Raw genomic sequence first — 25,353 nt, forward strand, 5'->3', positions numbered from 1 at the left:
GTTTTCAGCCTGGTTCTTTAACGTGTCTCTGTAGGCTATTTTGCATTATTATTTTGTCAAGCACATATTAATACAACCTCAGTCCTACCTTTTAAAGTTTCCATAATGAACTTTTTGAGATAGTAAATATATTTGGCATCATCTCTCTTCGTGCTACCAGAAACAAACCAGCTGTTCTCCACAATGAATATTTGGGGGTTGTTATATTCACTGCTTATCCAGTAAAGGAGCTGCCTCAGGCTTATTGATTCCAGCTGCTGGAATTTCATGTGGGAGTCCAAGAGCTGGAAACTCAGGGTAGCTCCAAAAGAAAGAGCAAAAAAGTCTGCTGTTCCCTTGATGTATTTCTTCTCAGCTTCACTGAATTCAGGCAACAGAGATGAGAGGTTGCTCCTCATGCTCTCTGGATAGTCACCATCAATAAATATGGGCTTAGCAAACCAGCCGAGCACAAAATCAAGGGATTTTTGACATTCTTTTATGGTTTTTTCAGTCACACGTTGAGGTTTTATCCAGTGGGAGCTAAGGGCAATGGACACTTTTCCTCTTTGAGTTGGACGAAAATGGTCATTGTAGAGATGCCAGACTTTAGCATGGGCCTGTTGAAAAGAAAGACTGTAATTAATGCGCCTGAAATTCCATTTTAAGTAACACAATTAGTCTCAAGTACTGACGTCCAGTGTCACGTAGTAACCACATAAACACGGCATTTTAGCGCTCAGCCTGATTCATTCATCAGCAGTTTACAACTCCTAAATTAACTTTTCTTTAATACCATATTAATACCATGTATCAACTAGAAATCGCTAGTTGGTTGGGGAAAACAGCATCGCAGTTTTCCATGAGATACTATTCCAGCACTGAACACACTTTTGGTAGTTAGTTAGACACCTTTATTGACTTTTGTTATTAAGTTCAGACGTACTTCCAGTATCTACAAAAACGAAAATGCATTTAACTATACATGTTTCAAAGTATGTTTTCATTAAAGGAGTATCACTTTATCTGTAGATTCACAGATACATAAAGAAGGAAGGTCTATTCTTAAGAACTGCCCAAATCTCTCAAACAATACAAGACAAAGAAACACCCTTGAACCTACTCCTCTTTGAACCAACTCCTCTAGAACACACAGTATAGGAAAAACTACCAATCTGGATTTTAAAAAGGCTGGTGAAAAACAATTTACGACAGCTCCTGAAAAATCATTCCAATGATTCAATTTAATTTATTAAAATTTGCTATTTACCTCTAGCATCAGATTTCAACCACTTGTCTTTGTATAATTTTATCTGTTACTGTGAGGAGATCTTTTCTACCAAATTTCTACAGAGTAAGTTGAAACAGTCTCTTGATGTTCCCTTTGAAAGCGAAATAGATTAAGTTCCTGGAGCCTCACATTATCTTCAGGCATAGCTTCAAGCCCTCTAACCATTCTCACTGATTCTCTTCCTCTGATTCTCTTCCAATTTGTCATCATCTGTCTTAAACTGCAGAAGCAGAATTGGACATAATATGCCAGTGGTAGTGTTGCCAGCAGTAAAACCAGAGACAATTTAATACATTATTTCTGCTTATGTGGCCCCAGCGTTACACTGTGAGCACATGCTCATCTAAACTACCGTATCTCCAGAGCCCTTCACCATCTAAAACGTATTTTTTCTTTGCACCTACCCTATCAAAGAATTTTGACTGCTTTATGCATCAACATCCCATCTTTTTGTCATCTACACATTAGTAGAAATTGTAATGCTTTTTTCTAGGTAGTTGATAAAAAGGTAAAAAATACGAGATCTATTCATCAGAATAAAGCCTACCTAATAACTATTCCCAGTTTACATTTGCATTTTGAGACTTATCAGTTAGTATTTGTTCGTATGTGCTGTGATGACGTGAACCTCCATTCAAAGGCATACAAAGTCACAGGTGTGACAAATATATATGACAGATTATTAATCAAAATGTCACATGCATTTTTAGCCCTCCCTGGAATATAAGCCATATAGAAAGCCTTATAATTCCACTCCATGCAGTTGATATGTTGGCAAATTTTACCATTAATATATTGATAGCTGTTGTTCATCGTTTCCTTTTCATACACTCTTACCATTCAAGCTTTGAATGGCAATGATTTCCAGTTGCCAGCATTGCTAGGAACATTAAGCAATTAAGATTAATAATTTTGGACACAGATGCTCTTAATTACCCAGGAAAAATAATGAATTTTATCATTCTATCTACTGTTCTTGCAGAATTTTAATTCCACTGCTGGGAGAAAGACAAGTGGAAGTGACAGACAACTAAAGGCAAGATCAATAATCAAGGCTCAGTTCAGCTGCCCCCTTACAGAAACCTGCTGCCTTTGAGTATCATGGGGTATATAAAACATCTGTGCAGATCTGACACGGGCTCTAGAGGAGACTAGACCCATGCCCTTTTAGAGTGGTCACCAAAACCCAAAGAGAACAATCTTGGAAACTGTGAATCACAGTACACACCTATGTGCGTGTATCTGAATCAAGCTCTCAGTTGCAAACTTCAACGTACATGCTCTCATTTATAATACATCAATAGCTCAAATAAATGTGATGCAGTCCTACCATCTGTCTATAATAATACAATGGATTTTGATGCTAGTGAGAAACTAAATATAGTAACCACTTCAAAGTCTTATGTCAAAAATGAGAGCTGACCTAAGCACAGACTTAATTTTACTTCCTGCTGAAGCTCCATTACGCTGATGAAAGAACAAAAGACATTATGCACCATGACCAAAACACTACACACCCAATACTTTACGTATGATTTTAAAAATACCATTGGGAACAAATGTGCCGCCACTTGCAACTCAAATCCGCACGCCCAAATTTTCCCTCATAAAGGGAAAATCTGTTGGACCTGACTCATCTCCAGATTTCTTGTCTCAAATGTTAAGACACCACCATGCACACTCTCAAACACACAATTTCATCTCTGTCATCTGCACTTGCAAGCATGCTGCCCACCCACAGAGCACCTCGAGGCCTATGGAGGACTTGCCCCATAACTCTCGGTCCTCCCTACTCCTATCAGTAGAGAGAGATCTTCTAGCATTTTAGTAGCCTCGATTCTACCATGAAGCAAAGAGGAAAGGAATCCCACAGGTCCTCTCTCTCCACAGATAAGGAGGTGCTGTTCACTCTCTCGTTGCAATGAAAAAATATGAACTGTAACAATGTGGGATTATCTCATGCAACTTTACTTTCTAAGCAGGTCATCTAGTCTGCCTCTATAGAAAATGAGAAGACTGGTGTCTAAGATATGCAGGGTGAGTCACTCTTTGGGAGTCCATCTCTCTCCACTGATGACAGACAAAACCTGTTATTTAGTTTAGACATGTTCTACAGACAGAAAGGAGGCAAAAAGAATCCCTCTTAAATATCTGCCCCCTGGAGTGTGCATGAAGTGGAATTATACTATTTCCATAAAAAAACAGCTAAACATAGAAAATAGTGCATCGAAGTCCGCAGGCTCTGGTGGACATAGATTAATGAAGTAGTTAAAAAATGCATAGAAATAAAACTGGAAGAAGCCAGCGACAGAGCAGAGAGTCTCTACGGAAATCTGGGACAGAATTCATTTGCCTAAAATTAGGTGTCTAATGCAGTTTTAGAGACTTCAGAGTATTCCAGCCTCTAACCGCAGTTTCAGAAAGCTGTGAGCCTCCCATAAATCCTAAATCACATCTCTCAGCCCCACAGAAACACCTGGGACACTACAGAATGTGTCAAATGATAATTTGCACCTATACCTATCTTCAGGCAAATGAATCCCACTCCTCATGGACTCATTTTGAGCTGAAGACACTTTATATTTCACTGTCCACAGGTGAGCTAGATGCCCAAGCTCCCACTATAGGCAATGGAGATCTCAGGCTCCACTTAGCTGCCTGAACACAGTCATCTAGTAGCCACTCCAGAACGACACAGGCCTATGTCACATCTGCCATTTCCATGTAGATGTCTAAATAGCCAGGGAAGTCTCACATGGCACTACTTATACCGAGCTAATGGGATCCCACTCCAAGTCAATCTACTTAACGGAGTCTAGTGAGTGATTCCCCAGTACAGTGCAGCAGCCATATCATGGCATTCAGCAGGACCACTGCCTAGGTCCCAATAACTGTATGGATCAGCGGTAGGATTTAATGTAGGTGCCTAGACCTTTTTGAGATGCCTTACCTGAATGAGGCTGGCAGATGTGATTCAGGACCCAATGGGAGACCTTGGTCTTCTGGAGCAGCAACTGGAGGCCAGGCAGAATATCCTAGGTAGCTCAAATGACACTATACCTTTGCTGGGACAACTGAAACCTCCTAGATGTCTGTTACCTATAACTGGAGTTTAGCCTCCCAGATCATGTACAGAGAAAACAAATAGGAACCAACCTACCATCAGTTCCTTATATGTATCAGAAATCTTACTTCCTGATCTCAGTGACTTACCTATTGGTACCTATTTTTTAGTTCACTGCATTTTTCCGATTTAGTTCACTGATTTTTAGATCATCGCAATCTGCACTTCAGTGCTTTTACTGACACACAGCATGGTGACTCCATGTCCCTGTTTTTGCGAGGTGCTGAGGGGTCTTACTTTGCTCCTTGTTAGCTCAGACAGATGTGCAGTGCTGACAGATCACTTGGCTTGACTGGAAAACCTTACTAAAAAAGGCTGGTTACAAACCGGCTATAGGAAGAGTTGGGCAGTCACTCATGTGTTATGAGCAGAACTAACTGCTAAAACCTGTGTGTAATGGTTTCCAGGCTGCTGAATTTTTTGTCATTATTACTTGCTTTCAGAAAGTAGCACATATTGTTAGATACCAAACACTTAGCTGATACCTTTTTGGGGATACTACCCTACATTCTTGAACCTGCTGAGACTGGAGTTAAGCTGGTATTGGGAAAGCTGCGAATCAGGATGGGGGCTCTCTGTGCTTACTAGTGTCTATTCTTCAGGAACAGACTGTCAGGAAATCTTTTAAACAGCATTTACCTTACCCTTAAAATGCTTACATCACTAAGAAAATCATGAAGTTTTATATCACCATGCAAATGAAAGAAAGTGACAAGATGTAGCTTGTCCTTAGCTGAGTCCATTTGTACGTCTGTACTTCATTCAGGTTTCAGGCTCCAGCACAGTCCTGTTTTCAAGTTGATATGGTCTTCTTCCCCAGACTTTCCCACCCAATATAGCTATTTGGACCACGTTCTACCTATACTCAACTTGTGAAACTCTGATATTGGTCATGTTAGATCAGCCTTAAAGAGATCCCTGCATGAGTCAGTCAATAATGCCACAATCCAGCCTTGATGAAGTGTCAAGCACATTTCCAAGGCAGAAAAGCCCCCTGCAATGCCATAGTGTGGGCCAGTCCTACAAAGTCCAAATTCCTGCAGTGATAGCAGAAGTAATTCAACCCAGGCAAACAGACTTCATAATCTAACACAGTCATGTCCTAGTCTATTGCAGGACAGATCTACAGTCCAAGAATCATTAGGTAAAGTCAATTTAGTAATACACAGACATTTGTTTGCCTGACTACTCATCTAAATTCCTGCCCAAGATCATTAAGACATTCCTGGGACTGGCACTGATATGTATCATTCTGCAAGTTCTCAGTACTTACATCTATCATGATGCATAACCTTCACAAGGACAAATCAAGAATTGGGACATCATGATTCCATAATTTGTGTTCGTTCCTCTAAAACAAGTTGTCTCAATTTAAAGTTGTGTGTCTTCTCAACCAATAATAATACCATTCATTTCACAAATAAACTGCACAAATAACCTGCTCTCCACGCTCAGATGAACTATCCTGTATTAACTCTCTATTTGCATGTAAATTAAACTGAATAGGAAAGTGTTACTGAAACTCATTTAGCAATACAAAGAGAAAGAGTTAGTTAATTGGAAAAGATGTGCAAAGGCTTTTTGATTACTAGAAACCAGGCCGATGTACCTCCAACAAAAACGTCATTATTCAGTCCTACATCAAAAGCCCTTCTGAAATTGATATAATTATTGGAATGACATGGGAAACTCTAGTATATGCTTAGTCAGAATGTGCCTTGTACCAAGAAGGGGAAAAATAGAATGTGTTTTTAACCCTGCATCATCAAAAGCAAGTATTTTAATCGAAAGCTACAACAAAGGATGTCACATTTCATGTAATGTTTCACCCTTAGATCCAAAGTCAAGTAGGTTTTACCCACACAGTCTCCGGGCAAACGTTCTCTTTCACAAGCAAATTATATTCTTAACACTGAGTAACAGATACAGGTATTTAAAAATTGCTTAAGGTTCTTCCCATATTTCAAAACTGGTAGGATAATATCTTCATGTATAAAGCACAGCACTTTGCTATAGATAGCATGTTAGTCATGTAGTAACTTCATTTTTCCTCTATAATTCCTTCCCAAATATGTGTTTTTCTAGTTTTCTTTTTAGAATCTGTTAGCCAACATTACCACAGATGATTTGGTATTTTTGACCCATCTCAGCACCCCGGACCAGAATTAGGCTTGTAAATGGTACATAGAATGTCAAGTGAACATTTTTCAGTCTATAACCACTTAATGTAAAATTTGCTACAATTATAGCTTTAAGTATTGATCACACACCTGAACTACATTGTTTTGTTCCGATTCCTTTCTCAGTACAATTTAGTCACAAATGTTTTTCACACTGTGCTGGTCACTGTAACATGCTGATGCCTCATGAACATGAATGAATTTATGCCTGCCATATATAAGGCAGGAAGCAATACCATTCCTATTTTAAGAATTGGAACAGAGTTATTATGACATGCGTAGAAGAAGAAAAATTAAACTAGGTACCTTAAGTTGTAGAGCAGTGTATGCACTCCAGAACAGTGCCTCTGTTTGGTATAATACTCACCTCTACAGAAAACCCACCAAAAATGGCATTAAATCCTTGTCTGAAGGCACAGCAGCTACATAAAAAAACATTTCTCGTCATCACAGGCAAAATAGAGAAGCTTTGCTAGCATGAGAATAAAAAGAAGGTCATTGAAAGCATGAAGCTAAGCCACAGGCATCAAGATGCACTGCAGGTACTCCAAAAATATTAGCAGAAGAAAAAAAAAAAAACAAAAAAAACCCCAAAAGATAAGGAAGCAGATAAGAGTTATTTTTACGCTTTGATTTTGAATTTTATAGCAGATGAAAGTCTGGGAAGGCTTGTACTTTCACATACTGTATGTATAAGCAAAAACAAACATTATCACAGATAGATAATGGGGAGAGACACAAAGTGACCACGGTCTGACAGAAGGAAACCAGAACTCCCTTGATTTTACTGTCTCTGGTGACTGCTGTAGGAAACCTCTCCTTTGAAGTACAGAAAGCCTAGACATTACGGCACAAACCCTGAATTAAGGCCCTCTCAGACTCACCCTTCCTTGAAAGGCCACTTACTCAGCGGGTACCCTGTGGTGTGGCAGCCAGAGGGAAGGCAGCTGGACTGTGCAACGCACTCTGCAAATCCCACCGCCACCATCAGAGGCTGTGCAAACACAGGCGTACACCTTCGGGGGGGGACTCATCTCACCTCATTTTTGTCACCACCTGTATCTGAGCAATTCACGTGCATGGTAGAGGGGAAAGCTTCTAGGCCACAATTCACCCAAGCCATTTTTAATGCCCAGATACGAGTGAGATGAAAAGTGCCTGTTCCCCTCCACTCACCACACAGGCAGGCTGGCACGACCACTGGAGTCGACATCCTGTCCAAATAAACTAAAGCACCAAGAGACGAGTGGGCTGGGAAAGCAGTCTGAAGTCTCCCGAGACGTAACAGTCTCTGAAAATATAAAGGTCATCTGGAAAAGAATTAAGTGGCATTTGACTTTGAGAAGCAATGGGAGACGAGATAAAAATAGCTTTATTTCTGACAACAAGTGCTTCTGAGGCACTTGATGTGTTTAATCATTTTCCGTTACCTCTGTCAGAAAAGATTAATTACGGAACTGCACAAAAATAGTTCAAAGAATGTTGTGACCCATGTGAATATTAAAGATATGAGAGATTCTTAAACAGAGTACAAAAAGAAGATAAAAGTACAGAGCAGTTTGAGTGATTTAAAGCTGAGCGACAATCTTGCAGTACTGAAGGAAGCTAAAATAGTCCCTGATAAAAGACTCGACTCTGATTGGAATGGTCAGTATTTAGGGGAAGACCAAGATATAATCATTGCTATCATAGAAATTGTTTTGGGCGTGCCGAAGCCACATAAACATATAAAAGCTCCAGAACTGAGACTGACCTGTAAAGCCCTCTATCAGAGCACAAACCTCTTCGAGGACGGGCCAGGCTCCAATCCTGTTGACATACTCAAGTACACAAAATACCACAAAAAAGACACACGGGAAAAAGACACAGAGAACCTAGCTGTAATCCACAAATGCAAGTGCACAGAACTGCACGGAGTGTAGAAAACAGCACAAACCAAGACAATAATACCACTTTGCAAGAGTGGATAATCACCAGACAATGTGCTGAACAAGAAAGATGAAAAAAGCACCATGACTTTGGAGGAACCCCTAATGGGAACAGTGGTAAAGGTGGTGGCAACTGAATACATTACTAGACCCAAAAGCAAACGGAACATTAATGGATTTTAAGTCACACTGCTTGGAGAGAAACTAACATGGTGCTAGAAACAGCAGTGAGCAAAAAAGTTAAGCACATAAAACTCTCATAAAACTCATGGAAAACTAATATATCAAATATATATGTAGACTATATAAAACTGATAAAATAATGCCCAGTCAGAGCACCGAGATTAAATGGATGCTGAAAACTGGAAAAGACAGTATTTGTAATAGTACTGGCAAGGAGAAGGCATCCATTATGGCTCCAAACCTTTGCTTTCATGAAGGTTTGTACAAACTGGATGGAGAGAGAAACAAAACAACTGAGGAAGGAGTAGAGGACTGCCTGCGGGAAGCTCTCAAACTACAGAACAGAGCTTCAGAAGCCAAAAGCTGCCAAATCCACGACTCTCCCCTGCACTAAGGCAGAAGCCGAAAGAGAAGACAGATAAGCCTGTTGCTCTCAAAAGTCATAGTGAGGAGAACAACCACAGTAACATATATATATTTAATGGCATCGGTTTAAAAAAAGAAACTATTTTTGGTTAAATACAGAATCAAAGGAACTAAATAAATATATAAAAGGCAAACATTTCCAATACCTTTAAGGGTAAAAATTCTGGAAGCAGTGACTAATGTCAGTCACCTGGTTTTCTGGTAGATGCACACAGGTAAGGCAAACACCCATCTATGCATATTCACCTCCTCAATATAGCACTTGGAAATACTTGTTCTACATACTGTGGAACTATGTTTGCTAACCCAGGTGTTTCTCAGGGAGAAAGAATGTATTTCTGATGGTTTAGTGGAAGCACATGAAGAGAATTGCTTTATAAAGTCTCACAGCAGTTAGCAGAAGCTAAACAAACAAAAAAGGCCAATGACATAGAATTAAAATAGTGTGTTAGAAAAATTTTCTTAGCAAGAGATAGAAGTAAACACAAATATGCCTAAAGGCCATCATCAATATGTGCGCCCAATGGACAAAGAAATGGCAAAAAGATTTCAGCTTGCTTGGCCTAATCTAACTAGCTAAACCAACAACCCAGCTTGGAAAGATGTTGAAGACAACCTGTAATTTTGGGTGAAAATTATAAAATAAAGAACCCAGGTTACTCATTACCAGTATCCTTGAATTCAAAGCACCCAGAGTAGAAGCCCTAAGCTCTGGTGTTAATGATTAACCCTGAATCTTATCCTGAGCACACCAGCAGATTCAAAATAAATTCACAGAATCATCATAGAATCATAGAATGGTTTGGGTTGGAAGAAGCCTTTAAAGGTCATCTAGTCCAACCCTCCTGCAATGAGCAAGGACATCTTCATCAATTGTCCCAACTGAAGTACGTATCTGCTCCTGGAGATGTACTGCAACATTTTGTGTGCAACTTAATGCTGAGAGTTTCCCAGGAGAAAGACAGCAAGAAATCCCTGTCATACCATTATTACAAGAACATCAACTGATACTGGATTTGGCAAATCCATGTTTGTAGAGTTTAGAAAGGCTGACAGACTGGCAGTCAGAAATCATTCCTGAGGTACATAAATGTGCTGCCCTAAAAGGCCCAGAAGTTCACCTAGAGATGAATGGGTAGAGGCTTTTCCCCAACTACAGTCCCAAAAGAAATTAGATTGCAGGAGTATTCATGCCAAAGTGTTTATGAGTCCTGACCATCAGCCACAGAAGTAGTAAAAATATCCCCAAGCCACAGAGAAAAGCTTATTGGAGCAACAAATAATTGCATGAAGATCAGGCATTTCTGATGCTCCAATCTGGCCTATCATAAAAGCTGACAGCAGAATTTACTGGCTAATGGTTGATTTTTAAGCAATGAATTCTGTTACACCATAAACCACACCTGTGGTAGCAAAAATGCCAGAGTCTAGCATAACAGAGTTAGCATACGCTGTTTTTGTGATCTTGTTGGCTGGGAAGAATTTCTCCCTACATTTACGGGGCATTTATATGCACCCATCACCCAAGGATTTCACTATGCTCCAGCTTTATGCAATACTCATAGCATCCAAACATGGGAAAAGTTATCAGAGGCTGATCAAATCCATGTAATTTCATGAACAGATGATGTATTAACCCACAGCCAGACTCAAACAGAGCTGAAAGAGTTAATTAAACAAGTAAGCCATAACTTTGGGACCGCAATTCTAAATGAATTGATGAACAGGTCAAGTGGTACAAGAAGGAGTAAAATATTTAGGAGTAGACTAATCACCTTATCAACAGCAAGCAAAATTAATAGGAAGCTCCTTGCTCTACAAGTCTCTATGAGCTCAGATCTCTTCCGGGTTTGCTTTTTTTCCCCAGGATTTTATATCCATGTTTGCAGATATGATTAAGCCTTTAACCAAGTTGTTAAACAAGATGCAGCAATGGGAGAGGAGACTGGGACAAAACCTGACCTCTTCAACATTCAAAAAAGACGGGCACAGGTAGCACACTGGGGCTGCTGTTCCAGCATGGCCACTTTATTTGCACTTGCACCCCTGCAGGAGCAGTAGAGGCCATGTTATCACAAAACCAAGGAAAGTAAGTCAGTTCACTCTGTACGAAAAGGAGCATGTGGTGCTCCTGAGAGACTTCACATGGTGACCCAGCAACTACAGTGTGGGTGAAAGGCGTAATTACGAAGCTCAACATATTTAAGAATATCAACAGAGTAGTGTGGGCTCAGCAGAAGAATGAACTACAACAATAGGTGGACCCCAGAGCACACTGTGGGGATCTCATCCAATTTGTTCACAAGAAAAGTCACTTTGAAGAGGCTAGAACAATAGAAAGGTAATGTCCTCTGGGAGAGGACATTAAGCAATCGGTACAGAATTATTTAATATGTACTATAGTAAACATTTCTACTACATAAACTAGACCCTCTCCCTTTTCAACACCCCAAGATAACAGTTCCATGGTTGCAAATATAAATTGACAGGTCTTTTATCAATCTCACAACAAAACAGTATCTGCTGCAGTGCCCAGGTACATCAATGACAATCAGAGCTATGAGAACACCACGGCAGTAGTAGTTTGACTACCAAACCTCTTCAGAAGGTATTTCTGGATGAATGCGCTGGTGGATAGCTTTTCCCATTGTGAGTTCTTCTGTGAGAAACAATAGCCACTGGGCAGCAACAGCAAAAAAGGAATTCGAAGAAATTTCCACCGGCGAGGGTAACAATGAGTAATATGGAGGTGTTTCTTCCTACATAGTTGGCACAGGAGTTATAAATTCAGTTAATGTATATGCAACCAATATATTACAAGCTGTCAGAGATCATACAACACAGCAGTCCCAAATGAATGAGGATCAAAGAAAAATAACGATATGAAGTAAGCAACATTGTTTAATGACTGCAAAAACTTCAGACTGTCAGACAGACAATGGCATGCTACAAGACTCATGTGTGGGCACAGGACAAAACTGAACATCATTAAGCAAGGTCAAAAAAAAATTATTGTATCAGAGCTCTGTGCTATAATATAGGCAAATGCAACCCAGAATGAAGGGGACTTACTTGAGGTGATCTCTACAAAGATTTTTTTTTAAACCAAACATTTGGGTTGTTCATGCCCAAATCTAGCTCAGTCACTCACAACATGATAACCTTTACTCTGCTATAACCTTGGCTATTAAATGTAATCATTGTGAGATTAGAGCTGTGCGTCAATGACAATGGACTAGAGAATAAGATGGAAAGTCCCAGTCAGCCCTCTACATGGATGCAAAAAGCAGCTGATCAGGATAAGCAATACATATGTGAAGGTACCAGTTTTCAATCTTCAGACAACTGTTTAGATTACAATTTGACCAGATGTGAATATAGAATTCTTCCTTCTTTTTCTAATCAGTCTGCAAATGGTTATGTGAGATCCAGCTGTGTTTGCATGCATACTCAATATAAAGCAATCACTACAAACTATCTCATTGTGTATAACCTGCCTGAAATGTTCTGTTTTATGCACATGTAATAGAAATGACTGAAGGATGTGATTTCAATGATACACCTTTACAAGTAGTGCTCAAGTTGCAAAAATCACTGAAACTGTATACTAAATTAACTTTAATCCAGTAACTTTTGGAGTAGCTTTTGCATGATTGTTACAGATAACAAAGCATTCAACTGCAACATCTAAAGTCTGATTAGTTGTAAAATAAGCCACAAAAGCAATGATTACAGTGCGCTGCAACAGCAAGCAAATTACTCACAAACAACTGCAAAAGAAAAGGCAGGGAGTCATTCTTGATGGGAATCCCTCTTGTGTGGTCCCCTTCAGCTGCAGGAATTTTGAACTTGGCTCTACACCCTGTAGCTTTAATCCTGCTTATACCTTTATACTTCATAATTTGTACCAAATAGAAGAGTATTAAGTGCTGAGCAAGTCAAGTTGAGGAATAGCTATACCCTAGAAGAAAGGACTACCTTCAGACCTATACCGCTTATCAGGAGGCCATACCAGGCAAGAAAGAGTAACAGCTCCAAGAAGAATCACTGCTTGGTCCTGATCCATAGAAACCATAGGAGGATTCACAATATCATTGCTAGATTCAGAAGTGATAGCTCACAGTTTGCAGACTAATGAAAAAGGGGATTATAGCCCAGTAAATACAGTATTGCTATTGCTAGTACCAAGCTACAGGATGCGTATGAACTTAATCTTGACCCAGCAGTCATGACTTACTGGGATCTGCTTTGGGTGATCATGAGACTGTTTTAGCTGCAAAACTGCTCAATGATCAGGAGAGGAGGGAACTATTGCCTGACTTTTGTTTTTTTCCCCCCTTTTGCTTACAGCTGGCTCTGTGGTGGTATGGTTCTATCCAAATGGTGTCACAGGTCTACTTATAGGCAACTGAATCCCAATGCTAATGCCAACTTAGGTCTGAGAGAGATCCTGCCTAACCTAGATCTACTACTAGAGAAGAGTATGGGTCATCTGTGAATCCTGTGTCAAACCTGTGAGCCAGTGCAAATGCCATAGGCATTCCACAACATGAATGGCAACAGACATCTATGCTCAAAGAACTGAATCCCACTCCTATGGAGCAGAAAGCAGCTCCAGATCCTGACACATAGCATTAGATGTCAGAAGTGCTAATGTCCACTTGTGACCTAAGATTCAGTTGCTTAAACAGAGGCATCCAGACCATTTGGGATATTCTGGACTATCAAGACATCTTCATGGGCAGATACAACACAAGACCTATGGGAAAGCTGCGTCTTTTAGACTGGCAACTGGAGGCAAGGCAGGATACTCTACGCTTCTCAAATGGTACATGCTTGTCTATATGTGCAACTTTTTTAGCCCTAGTGGCTTCTAAAGAGGTAGCCTTGCATGAAGTTATGACTGTGAGAAAGACACATGCTGTAGAAGAGTATGTAAGACTGTATCAGAATCCTGGAAAGACTCAGGGAAATCAAGAGGACCTAAGTTAGACGTTTTCACTCCAGAAGTCTTACACCAGCAACAACCCCTGAAAGGCTGACACAGTGAATCATAGGACCATGTAGATGGACAAGGCAAGTAGAACTGAATGACTCATAACCTAGTGGTCTTGATGCCTCCATTGTCTGCCCATCTTTGCAACAGCACAGGGAACCATAAGGCTAACTGGCAAGTTTTAATTAATACAATGGTTATTGCTAGCTGTAATTATTCCTTAATGTTATTGCTTCCATGATGCTAGGCTATGAAAGGAAGACCTGGGAAACTGTAGGAGGAATTAAAACCAGTTACTCAGCAAAGGCACATCTCATCAGTGGAGGTACAGTCACTGGAGGAGGCAGATTTTGGTCAGACACCTTTATTTTGAGGAACCACCATGCTCCCCAGCAGCCACCAAGAGGGTAAATTGCAGCTGTTCAAATCAGAACCCAGAAGAGGAGAGAGAAATTCCAGTGCAGAGAAAGATGGGGGAAACAAGATTCATTGGGGGAAGAGAAATTCTTGGGGGTACCACATTTTTAAAGACTCAAATAACAAAGTGATTACTTCAGTCAAGAAATGGAGGAACAAATGGCACATCCAATTTCATGGTTGAAAAAAATTTTGAATCTTTGCATTTCTTCAGGAGCAAGGGTGATTCATGTGTATTTATCCAGTCCTTTCTATGAGCTTTTGGCTATATTGCAGTCACAGATTAAACTAGATTCAATTTATATCTCCTTTGATTTGGGAAATACACTTAGAACCTCATCCAAAGCGTGCTGAAACCATGAAAATACACTTCTGAGGTATGAATAAGTCCCTTTATATCTGTTTCTAAATGCATGTTTAATGGTAGATATAAAATTGCTCTACGACAGAGATGAGTGTTAACTCAAAAGCATACAAATAAAAGTTTTCCTGCTTTATTCTTGTAGTCTGCAAACATAATAGAAAGCACCATTTGAGCTAAAAGTTGGAATCTTGTAGAACAGAAAACTGCAACAAACAAAAAGCATTTAAAATTAAATATCTAATTCTTAATTTATAAACACAATCTTCATATTGTTGATTATCTGTAGAAATTAGATAGGTTTCACCTGTTTGTATACCATGAATCCACCTAGTTTGGCTGACATAATACTGAATAAATGGTTTAACGTAGTTGCTAAGAAGCTAAGTGTTAATAAAGTTGATATAAAAATACCAGCTACAGTTGTTTCCTTTTTGAAAGTATATCCTGTATTTGTATATGATGCAATACAGAATAGGGAGTTTACTACATCAATGTACTGCAATCTCAGCCTTAGCAATCAAGAAAAGAAATCACAGTAAAAGACCTAAAACAGCTTTTATCCAATCCTTAGAGAAATAAAAACAAAATTGAAAAAAAAAATAGAAAACAGCAAAAGAAAAGGAAGAATGTTGTCAGGGTAATTGTTTAGTCTAAGCCACACAGAAAAGGGCATGTGTTGGTTAATACATACAGTTGCAAATGCTAATTAACTACTCTTCTTTCAGCAATCCTTGTTTCAGCTTCTGTGCACCATAGTACTAGACACTTTCTGACCAGAATTAACATCATATTAACAGACTGAGGTATTCATAAATATTGTGCCAACTGGACAAATTTTAAACATACTTAGCACAGTTAGATTTAGACTTTACTCTGGCAGTGTAATAAGCACTTCTGGAGGCCTAGCATGGGATTTTTTAAAAGAACAACCTAGCACGTTTCAACAACCTAGCTGGTTTTTAACCAGCTCCTTGCCAGTTCTCTGCCTGTATTCTCTTTTGGAAAGAAAATAGTTGTCTCTTGAAGAAGAGACAGTAACATTGATACTGAGCTTTCTTTACGTAAGAAACCTACAAAAGATTATTTTCACTTTGGCTAACACTGCTGCAGAATGAAGTCTTTAAAAATATCCTGTCTGAGTTGAAGGAACTGGCACAAGGGGAAACTGATAGAATTTATCTTTTGTCTACTATTTCAAAGTGCAATACTAAACTTCAGATTGTTCTAGAACAACATGTAAAGCCAGTGATGTCAAGACATTTGTATACATGAATGAGAGTCATCATTAGACTATGAATATAAAAAATGAAATGCCAGTATATCCACCTCTTCTCTTTCCTACTGATTCTGGGTATGGCTAAAAACTTTTTTTTTTTGCTTGGCTATTTTAAATATAGATACAGAAACATAAGGAGAAATTAAAACCTTAACAAAGCAGTTAACTCACAGCTTCAGATACACTTTTTAAGCAATTTGTCTAGGATTGGTATTTGTTTCGATATAACCATGTCTTTAGAAATTCTGCCAGTACACTGTAATATGTAAATATCCAATATCAAAGTACAATAATGTTTTCAATAATTTAAAGAAAACTTATTCTGGGAGAAATCCCAGCTTTAAGATCAAAATGTACTAGAACAAGAGAAATGCAAGTTCACGTATTTCCTGTAATGGCATCATTTCATCCTCTTATATATAGAGGATATAGAGGTCCAGCTATATATATGCCAGAAAGTAACGCTGCTCTGCTTCACAGTTACTATGAGGGTAGGTACGTTAGCAGTTGTCAGGAGGCCACGTACAATTATGGTAATTAGGTCAATATCTAACAGTGAGACAGATGCCTACCATTTAAATCTTGCCTGTGTTAAAGGAGGGCAGTTCAAAGTAAAGAGTTTGGAGAGATGCCTCATTTCTAATTGACCAAAGAGCTATACAGGTATAGCAAAAACTTTCACCACATTTCCATGAAGACACCATCAACACGCTCTCAGAGCCACAGAGGTTTTTGTGAAGTAGCTCAGTATTTGTTACAGCCCCACTCCTAGACAACAGACTGATCAGAGACATCTCGGGCTTAAATACAGAAAGAGCAATAAATCCAGTGACTGAATTTTTTTAAAATACTGTCTTTGATTTTTAGACCAGTACAAGCTCATGTAAGCAGCCAGATGGCTTACGTATATTCTGGGCTTGTTAAAAGGGAAAAGGAGATTAACTGTGCCTAATATAATTATAATATGTAGCTGGTTAATTTCCAGCCATAGGACCTACATCTACTTTAGCAAACAGTAGAGCTGAGGACCCACTATCTACAATAACCAATGGACCAGAAGCCGATTAGCAGCTGGATTACACTAGGTGTGCTCCTGCAGAGCAGTTTCCAGGCTACCTTCCTCCAAAAACAATCTAGCTGGGTACTCCAAAACCACTTCAGGCTATGAACCATAGTACAGCAAATCGAGGCAATTAGGAGATTCACGTTGCACACACACTCCTGATTTGTACTGTCATGCTATTGTAGATGCATGCTTAAACAGCCTAACACTACAAAAGCATGAGAAGTTTTGTATTTTTTATCAAATCAAACAGGAAAATAATCTTTCATTTTGAGAGATCCCATACAGTGCATAAGGTAGTGAGAGAGCTGTCCAGCCATTTTGTCCTAGAGAAAAAGGTTTTCATTAGCCACAGCTACGCCAACACAACCTTCAATGAGTATGTAGTACAAAGGATATTGAAAAAATGGATTTAAGACAGGATACATTAAATCAGGATGACGCTTTAGATATTAAGGAACTCGGGAGATTACACAGCTTACATGGAATCATGGTTCAATCAACGATGCTACAGGAAGCAGAGCAGCTGGCAGTTCAATAATTAACTGGCTGCCCAAACACCAGTGAAAAGCAAATTGTTGGTCTGAATCAGGATCTGAAGGGCTTGAAGAGCCAGGCATTTTGCTGAGACAAAGGGAAGAAGGCAGGGAGGGAGGAAGAAAGGCAGGAAGGCAGGAGGGAAGGAAGTAGAAGAGATTGCATTGCATTAGCTGAACTTTGATTTTCACTGGAAGCTCTTTTACACATGAACACTCTTATAAAAGAGCTAAGATACCCTGCAAGAGACACATACACAAGTTCTTACTGGGAAGAAAAAACATTTCTGTAGAAATGAGCACTTGGAAAAAAAGTAAGGCTCTATCTATAGCAATCAAAACCCACTTTCCCCATACTAGTGAGATGCAAGAAAGCAGAGATACTGGAAAGAAATACTGAAGAAAGAGTAGAGATTTTATGTACATATTTTGAAACATAAAATAATTCAAGAGTATTAGGATATGTTTATAGTCAAATGCATTAGATGCATTAGATGTTTATTACCGAATGAGCCACTGGCACATTTGGAAATATAGGGGCAATATATAAGGACAAAAGGGATGCTCTGCTGGGTCAGATCAACAGTCTATCCAGCCCAGTACTACTGATAGCAACAGCAGGACATGGTACTATTTTAACAGAGCAAGTGAGCCCAGTCACTTTCTGAGATCTAGCCTCCTACTTCCCAGGCATCCGCTCTGTTCTGAGTGCAGAGAATTTTCACAGAAATACAAAAAATACCTTACTGAAAAAAGTCATTACCTTCTTTATGATCCTGTGTCTACTATCTGCCAGGGATTAGGAAAACTGGATTACAAAATCAAGAAGAACCTCAAGGGCATCAGGTTCAACCCCCTGCTGCCATGGGCATATATATGACACAATCCTATTGTCCAGATTCACTTTAACATTGGCTAAGTATTTTGTTCATACTATTCTCTCTGGAAGACTACCACAGAATCACACTTCACGAATGGTTTCCTTTTTTTCCTGATTTTCAGGTTAAATTTATTCATGTTCAGTCTAAACACTCTGGGTTTTGCGTCAAAACTTTCCCTGGACTTAGACAGTTATTTTCTTTCACTTGTTTCTACCATTGATCTATTTATAGACAGCAAGTATATCCTCCCCCAGGATCTTGCTCAGGTAAATAAGCCATGTTCTAGTGAGGTAATTCCTCATCTCTGCTGGAAACATCACCTGATACAGACTAGAAACAAATGTGTCTTTGCACAGCTGGATTATATTGGCATCTGACAGTCATGCTGTGATCAGCAAATTCTCATCTCACAGAAGAAATTTTATGAGTCTTTCTGTTCATCTGTTTATTATCCTGATTATCCTTTGCACTGGCAATGTTTCCTAAAGTCAGCTCATGCTATAATCAGTGCAATCCTACTCTGTGCCAAAGCATGGGAGTTAAAATACATTAAAAAGTTCAGGTAGGAACTGCCCTTGAGCCTGATGCTTCTACTTCCAGTGCGATTTATTGTGATATTGCCTTAGGAATTTCCTAGCTACTGCTGAAAATTCCCTTCCTCCTGAACTGAAACAGTAATTCTCCATGTGCCACCATTTCAAGTGTCCTGAAAATACGGATTTATTAGGTTTATCAGATTTTCTTTTTCTAGATAATTCCTTATCACAGAAAGCTATCATATGGGTCTGGCTTGACTTTGATACCAGAAGTTCATAGTATTTTGTGTCCACTGCACCTGTAGTTATTTACATTCATCTAACCTTCATTCTCATTAACCTTTCCTGTCTATGAATCCCAGTGCTCAACATGATCACCCTTATTGACAGATCAGACAAAAAGCATTAATTGGTTTTGGAAGCAGATTTTTTTTTTAGTTCATCTTCCCCACTACCTGCTGGCTGTATGTCTTTCCTTATGCTACTTTTCCTTAGGTGACTGAAGGATATCTTGTGATTTGTTTTAAAATAATTAGAGTTTTTATTTTTAAGACTTAATTCACATTTTAAATTTCCTGCTTATCATAGTCAGTAAATACATATTGTATTACCTAAACTGAAATGAGGTTCAATAACTTCCTCGTAGAAAATAACATCTTTTGTTTCCAGAAAAAGGGAGACAGTGAAAACTAGTATATGGTTTCCTTTTGCATAGCAGTTCCAACTAGGGGAAAAAAGACTGTATTAATTTTAAAGTCTTGAACTTTTTAAAATGTTTTTAACTACATTTTCCAAGGACTGCTCTCCCTACATTTTTGGAAAAGGCATGAAATGCTTTCAGCATACTTCAACAGTCATGGCGGGTCAGTGGCAGCTGACTGGCAAAAGGGCGTGAAGAGCCACAGGATGGGGCTACTCAATGCCCATGAGATCTTAGATGGGAAACCATGGCTATTTGCTGCTCCAGCTTTACAGGACCCAGCAGGTGCTGCTGACTGCCTTTGCGGGGGGAACTGCACTGACACGCATCAGCTGCTTCACTGTGTCAGAAGACTCAGCTCAGTGCTCAGGAAAACCCGGGGAGAGAATGAGGTACAGGATTTCCCCACAGATATCACATGCCTGAAATAGGTGAGACTCGGGAAAAATATGCATATGATCCAGATAGTATGTCAGAGTCCACCATCTGAGAAGTCACAGGAACACAAAGTATCTCAAACCAATTTTTGAACTAGCCCTTTAGTACCCCCTTCCTCTGTTATCTACCTCACCTCTCCCCACCCTCATTTGACAAAGTGTAAAAGTGTGTCTACAACAAGTCTGGGTTTGAGTTTGCCACCACAGGTTTTGTCTATACCCCACAGACAGGAATGGGACAATTAATTTTTTTTTTTTTGGTCTTAGGATGAGAGACACCATCTTCACTTCTCTCCGTTACCTGCAAAAGGACCCTAGGATGGCAGGTAGATGTCCCTGCTGAACATGTCTACAATTAGCTCAAGTGTGATTGCTCTCCCCTGTGTTTATTTCCACCGCCTGCAAGGGAGGTGGCTCTACTACAATGAAGCATCTGCCTAGCAAAGCACATGCACTGCATTCCTCCATCTTCATCCAGCCATCACCAGCCCCGATACAGCAGTGTTACATGACTCTTGAGCTCCTGGTCCACTACCTCAAATTATGCGGCTGTATGCCAAAGGCTCGCAGGCAGCCAAGGAGAGCTTAGTCCATGTCTTCACTCGCTAATCGTGGTGCAGAGCCAAAGTACACACAGCTACACCCTGGTCAGCCCAGTGGACAGCTGGCTCAGGGCTGGAAAACAAGTCCTAGCTGCTCTTCCCTCTGGGATCACTGGGAATACTGCCAAACCACTTTCAGAGAAATATCTTTACACTAGACCACATTTTATAATGGTTATTGAAAAGCCAACTATTGAAAGGCCAAGCAGATGCCAAACTGTGTCTGAGTTGATGCAAACACTGCCTGGAAGACAGCACGATGACACTGCTAAACTGCGAGGCAGGAGCAGTTTTCCATGCTACAGCCTCACTCAAAGCAGCAAAATGCCCTGCTGCTTTGTTGCAGTTACAGCTGTAACTTGGGGTGGACGTGAACCCTGGGTAGTTTAACATTGTTTTTTCAGCTGTTGGATAAATATGATTTGCTATTGATAATCTCTGCAGGTTGAAGACTGTCCCAGTTGTACCCAGTGCCAATGCCAATGAATTATTTTCATGCTATACACAAAGCTGAATGTGGGGACTCTGCAAACTCTAATCCCCATCTGACTCTCCTATTAGCAGTGTGAAGTGGAGCTTGAGAGCTGGTGGCTGACTGACACTGAAACAGACCGTTTCTGTATCGGCTGTTCCACCCTTCATTAGGTACACTGCTTTTCCTTGCGTGCTTTCCTTTGTCCTCAATCTGGAGGAGACAAGCTGATAAAAAAATTACTTGCATATCTCACAGACTACTCTTCAGTTAACCCATCCATTTCACAGCCAGCAATATAAAGACAATTTTTTCAGCTAGAAAAGGTATTTTTCTGTATCCAGACTACCACGTTATGCTACAGTTCCAATAATCTACATTGTTTTTCAGCATTTACATCAGCAGTGTCATTCCACCAGTGCAGAACTGCAGTGGTTTCACTGGACACACTCCAGAATGGCACCCACTGCCTATCTGTCTTCTGGACATACTCTAGCCTTCAAAGTTTTTGAGACACGAAACTGAGGCTTTGGGCTGATGCTTCCCAAAGCTATGCATAGCTACTGCACAAAACAATAGTGAATTATTCAGTGGTGGGGTCAATAATTAATCTTACCAGAAACATAACGTAGGAACTAAGAAAGTAATATTTTCTTACACTTGTAGAAGAATAATAGAACATAAGAATCACTGCAATGGGTCACGCTGTCCAACCCATCTCATTATCATTGAAGCAGTTCCACAATAAGGTGCTTCAGAGAAAAACTTTCAGCTGTTTGCACCAGCTGCTCAAAAATATGGAATTGCTTTATTACACAGTGATGATACAACAAAGCTGAGTCTGTCTGGCAACTTTCTGGGCAGTTGTCATTGCTGATGTTTCTATCTTATGTCCAATGTCAACGTTCTTGTCACAGGAAGCCTTGTTCTCTGATAGTTAACTGTTTAGTTTGGTAAATTACTCCATGGATTCGACATACCAATTGACTCCCTTGTCTCTGTATACCTCCCACTATAACTTTTTCCCTTAGATGTTTAAATAGCTCAGTCAGGCATTTCCACGTGGTCTTGGGTCTACGAAATGCTAGTGCCCCAGAAGTCTGTTCCCAGACCCTCCAGGTCCTTTCCCACATTGGGAACATGCTGCTCCAATGTATGTTTGACCCTTTCCACTTCCTTTCTCTCTTTGTAGTTCACTCTTCCATACTCACCTCATTCCTAAAAAATATTCCCCAGAAGCACTCCCACAAAACCAACAGTCCCTCCGCAAAAAATAGAAAGGAGATACATGGATTATCAAGTTTAGTTGCCTGCAATAGTGTGGCAAGCTTTTAGCCCGAAATGCTACACAATAATATCCACTATATGTCCCCTTTTTCCCACGTCCGTGGTATTACGAGCCACAAAACAAATCCCGAGACCTTTAACACAAAAAACCCCACCCAAATGCTCCAAACACCACAATGGGCCACAGGAATAAAACAGGAAAGAACAAAGATATCATCGCTATCCTAAACCCTTGCCACAGAATTTAGGTGAAATGCCCTAATGATCCTGGGAACCTGGCCACCTTCCATGGCACAGAGAGAGGGGAAAAAGAGACCCAACAAGAAACATCACTGTTCCTTGACAATATGAATTCCTTCCTGACCACCAGTCCAGAGCCCGCAAAACCAGACCCCACAGGCCAGTATCAGTATCTCATCCATACTTACACTCACCCCCTCTGGTTTCTACAAACCTATTCCAAATTACAAGTTACACAAGAAACATTCCTCTCCAGAAGAGTCCAACTTGGGTAAAGTGGGATCTGACTGATGTAGTTTAGGGTTCTCACCTTTCATGGCTTAGCATTACAATGCTGCTTCTATAACCATTTCACCATCAACCAATTCTGAAGTGGTCTCTGTTTATTAGCCTAAGCTGGGCTACAGAAAAAGGCTGTTTCTGAGCTGCCCTGTGCTACAGTTTGCTGGTTCTAACATCCAGACTCAGAACGACTGTGCCAATTTGATGCTGCTTTTATTAGCATTTTCCCCCCTTTTAAACAACTGCCTCCTTCATAGGAAAGAGGAGCGGGATAAATGACTGAATAATTACAGTTTCACACAAAAGTGGCACAAGCAGCCCAGCTACAAATATGAGACACAGAGTAACCGCTATGGTGCAAGCCTTCTGTCCTGACAGCTCTAAGAATGTTTTATTTCTTTCATCAAAGAATAAAAGGCATCAATCTGCAGCTTCGAGAAGTCAGTCATATTGCAGCAGGTTATACAGCAATTTCACAAGGGTAAACTGACCCAATTTGAAGCAGTGGGCACTCATCCAATGAAAGAATACAGAAGGCAGTGTGTGAAATGACTCACTGACTCACTATATCAAAATGAAATTTTTCAATATCACATCTAAATGGAAAACCAAGAATTTCCATGGCAAAGTAAAAATAAAATGACTGATTTTTATTTCCCCTAGTTCTCAACTTCTTATGGGAAATTGAAGTCCCTCTCTCAAATATCTTAATTTCAGTGAATCAGCAAATTCCAGTTTCACAGGTTTTAGATCCTTCTGACTTGCTCTAATTACATTATATTACTTTGTGAAAACAGGAGGTATTGGGAATCAAGAGAAAAGGCTAGCTGATGTGATGGGAAGGTAAGAATCACAGCTGACTATGAAGAAGAAAAAGAGGGATTTTTAATTCTACCAAGCATATTACTAAGATGCAAAACTGCACCTGAATCATATTCCCTCAGCTCTGTTCTTTGCCTTACTTGGTATACCCCAATATTCCCTCCTCGGTCAAAACGAGAGGCATGTTCATGGCTGGCAAGGGAAGTAGGATAATAAACTGAGTTCAAGAGCTCCTTCAGTGCATTTCCAAGGTCTTACACTTCACACGGCAGAGGTGCTACTTGAATACGGGAATACACATTTTCTTCAAGTTAAGAGGAATACATCTGTTCAACTTGCTAATTTACTTAACTGCTTGAAGGTGACAGAATTCTCAAAAAAGATTAAGGAAAATTCAATTCTCACTTATTTTCCTTAAGCTCCTTCGAGAAACCCAGCCTTAATGTAGCATCCCTCCTTTCTTTTGCAGGCTGCTCACTGTGTCCCCCACTCCCAGTGCTGGTGGCAATGTGGGGACAGCAAGTGGACACCATAAGCCAAGACAGACTCTTGGAATTAGGCTCCATCACTGTGAAGCATGATTTGTTATTTCATTAAATCACCAGTCAGCTTCTTCAAAAAAATTCATATGACATTTATAAATAAATGACTCACCTTTGGTGGAGTCCAGGCCATCTCATTTCACGTCAAGTTTAATTTTCAATGCTAAGTATGCAGACAAAAATGCAGTATTGTCTCATAAACCCAGCTCCCACATTCCCACTCACCGCCAGTCACCCCCACATTTCACCAGCTCCTCGTGCATTGTCTGTTTTCCTAATACTCCTCTTTCCTATCACCTCACGTTTTGTTTTGACTCTTTCTGGCCTGGATTTTGCCTCCGGATGGAATATGTAACTGGTGATGGCCATTCTGTTGTGGTGGCCCTTCTCTCTCCAAATACCGCTTGTATCCAAGTTAGCATTGTACTATGACAGGAAAAGAAATGAAGAATGAAATAAGTGTATTACAAAAAACATGTCATCACTGTACAGTCAGGAGCGAGTTGAACTTTCATTTCAAACCTGAGGTCAGAATTAATTTGAAGCAAAATGTTCTTACAAAATACAAAACAAAAAATAATCACTCAGCCTGACAATGCAAAATATTCCCAACCTACTTTCTCAAACAAAAATAAATGCTGCATAATTCTATCATTTCCATATATAATTGAGTTAAGGAACCATAATTAGAATAATTAATCAATAACTATGTTCAACAGTTCCATGCCTGCAGCAAAAATGAGATTATTCCTTAAAATGCTGAAAGTTAAATAGAGTAAACTTTGCCCT

The 25,353-nt window shown here is 39.8% G+C and overlaps 1 protein-coding gene across 1 annotated transcript in view; it reads right to left on the reverse strand.

The window, feature by feature from the left end:
- KL (klotho) overlaps positions 1 to 25,353 on the reverse strand; it is a 47,940-nt gene that overhangs the window by 13,153 nt on the left and 9,434 nt on the right. The window contains exon 2 of the mRNA XM_075140074.1: positions 89 to 599. Coding sequence (XP_074996175.1) covers positions 89 to 599 — 511 coding nt within the window. The remainder of the gene's footprint in view (positions 1 to 88; positions 600 to 25,353) is intronic.

The sequence above is a fragment of the Calonectris borealis genome, chromosome 1 (assembly GCF_964195595.1).
Source record: "Calonectris borealis chromosome 1, bCalBor7.hap1.2, whole genome shotgun sequence".
NCBI lineage: Eukaryota > Metazoa > Chordata > Aves > Procellariiformes > Procellariidae > Calonectris > Calonectris borealis.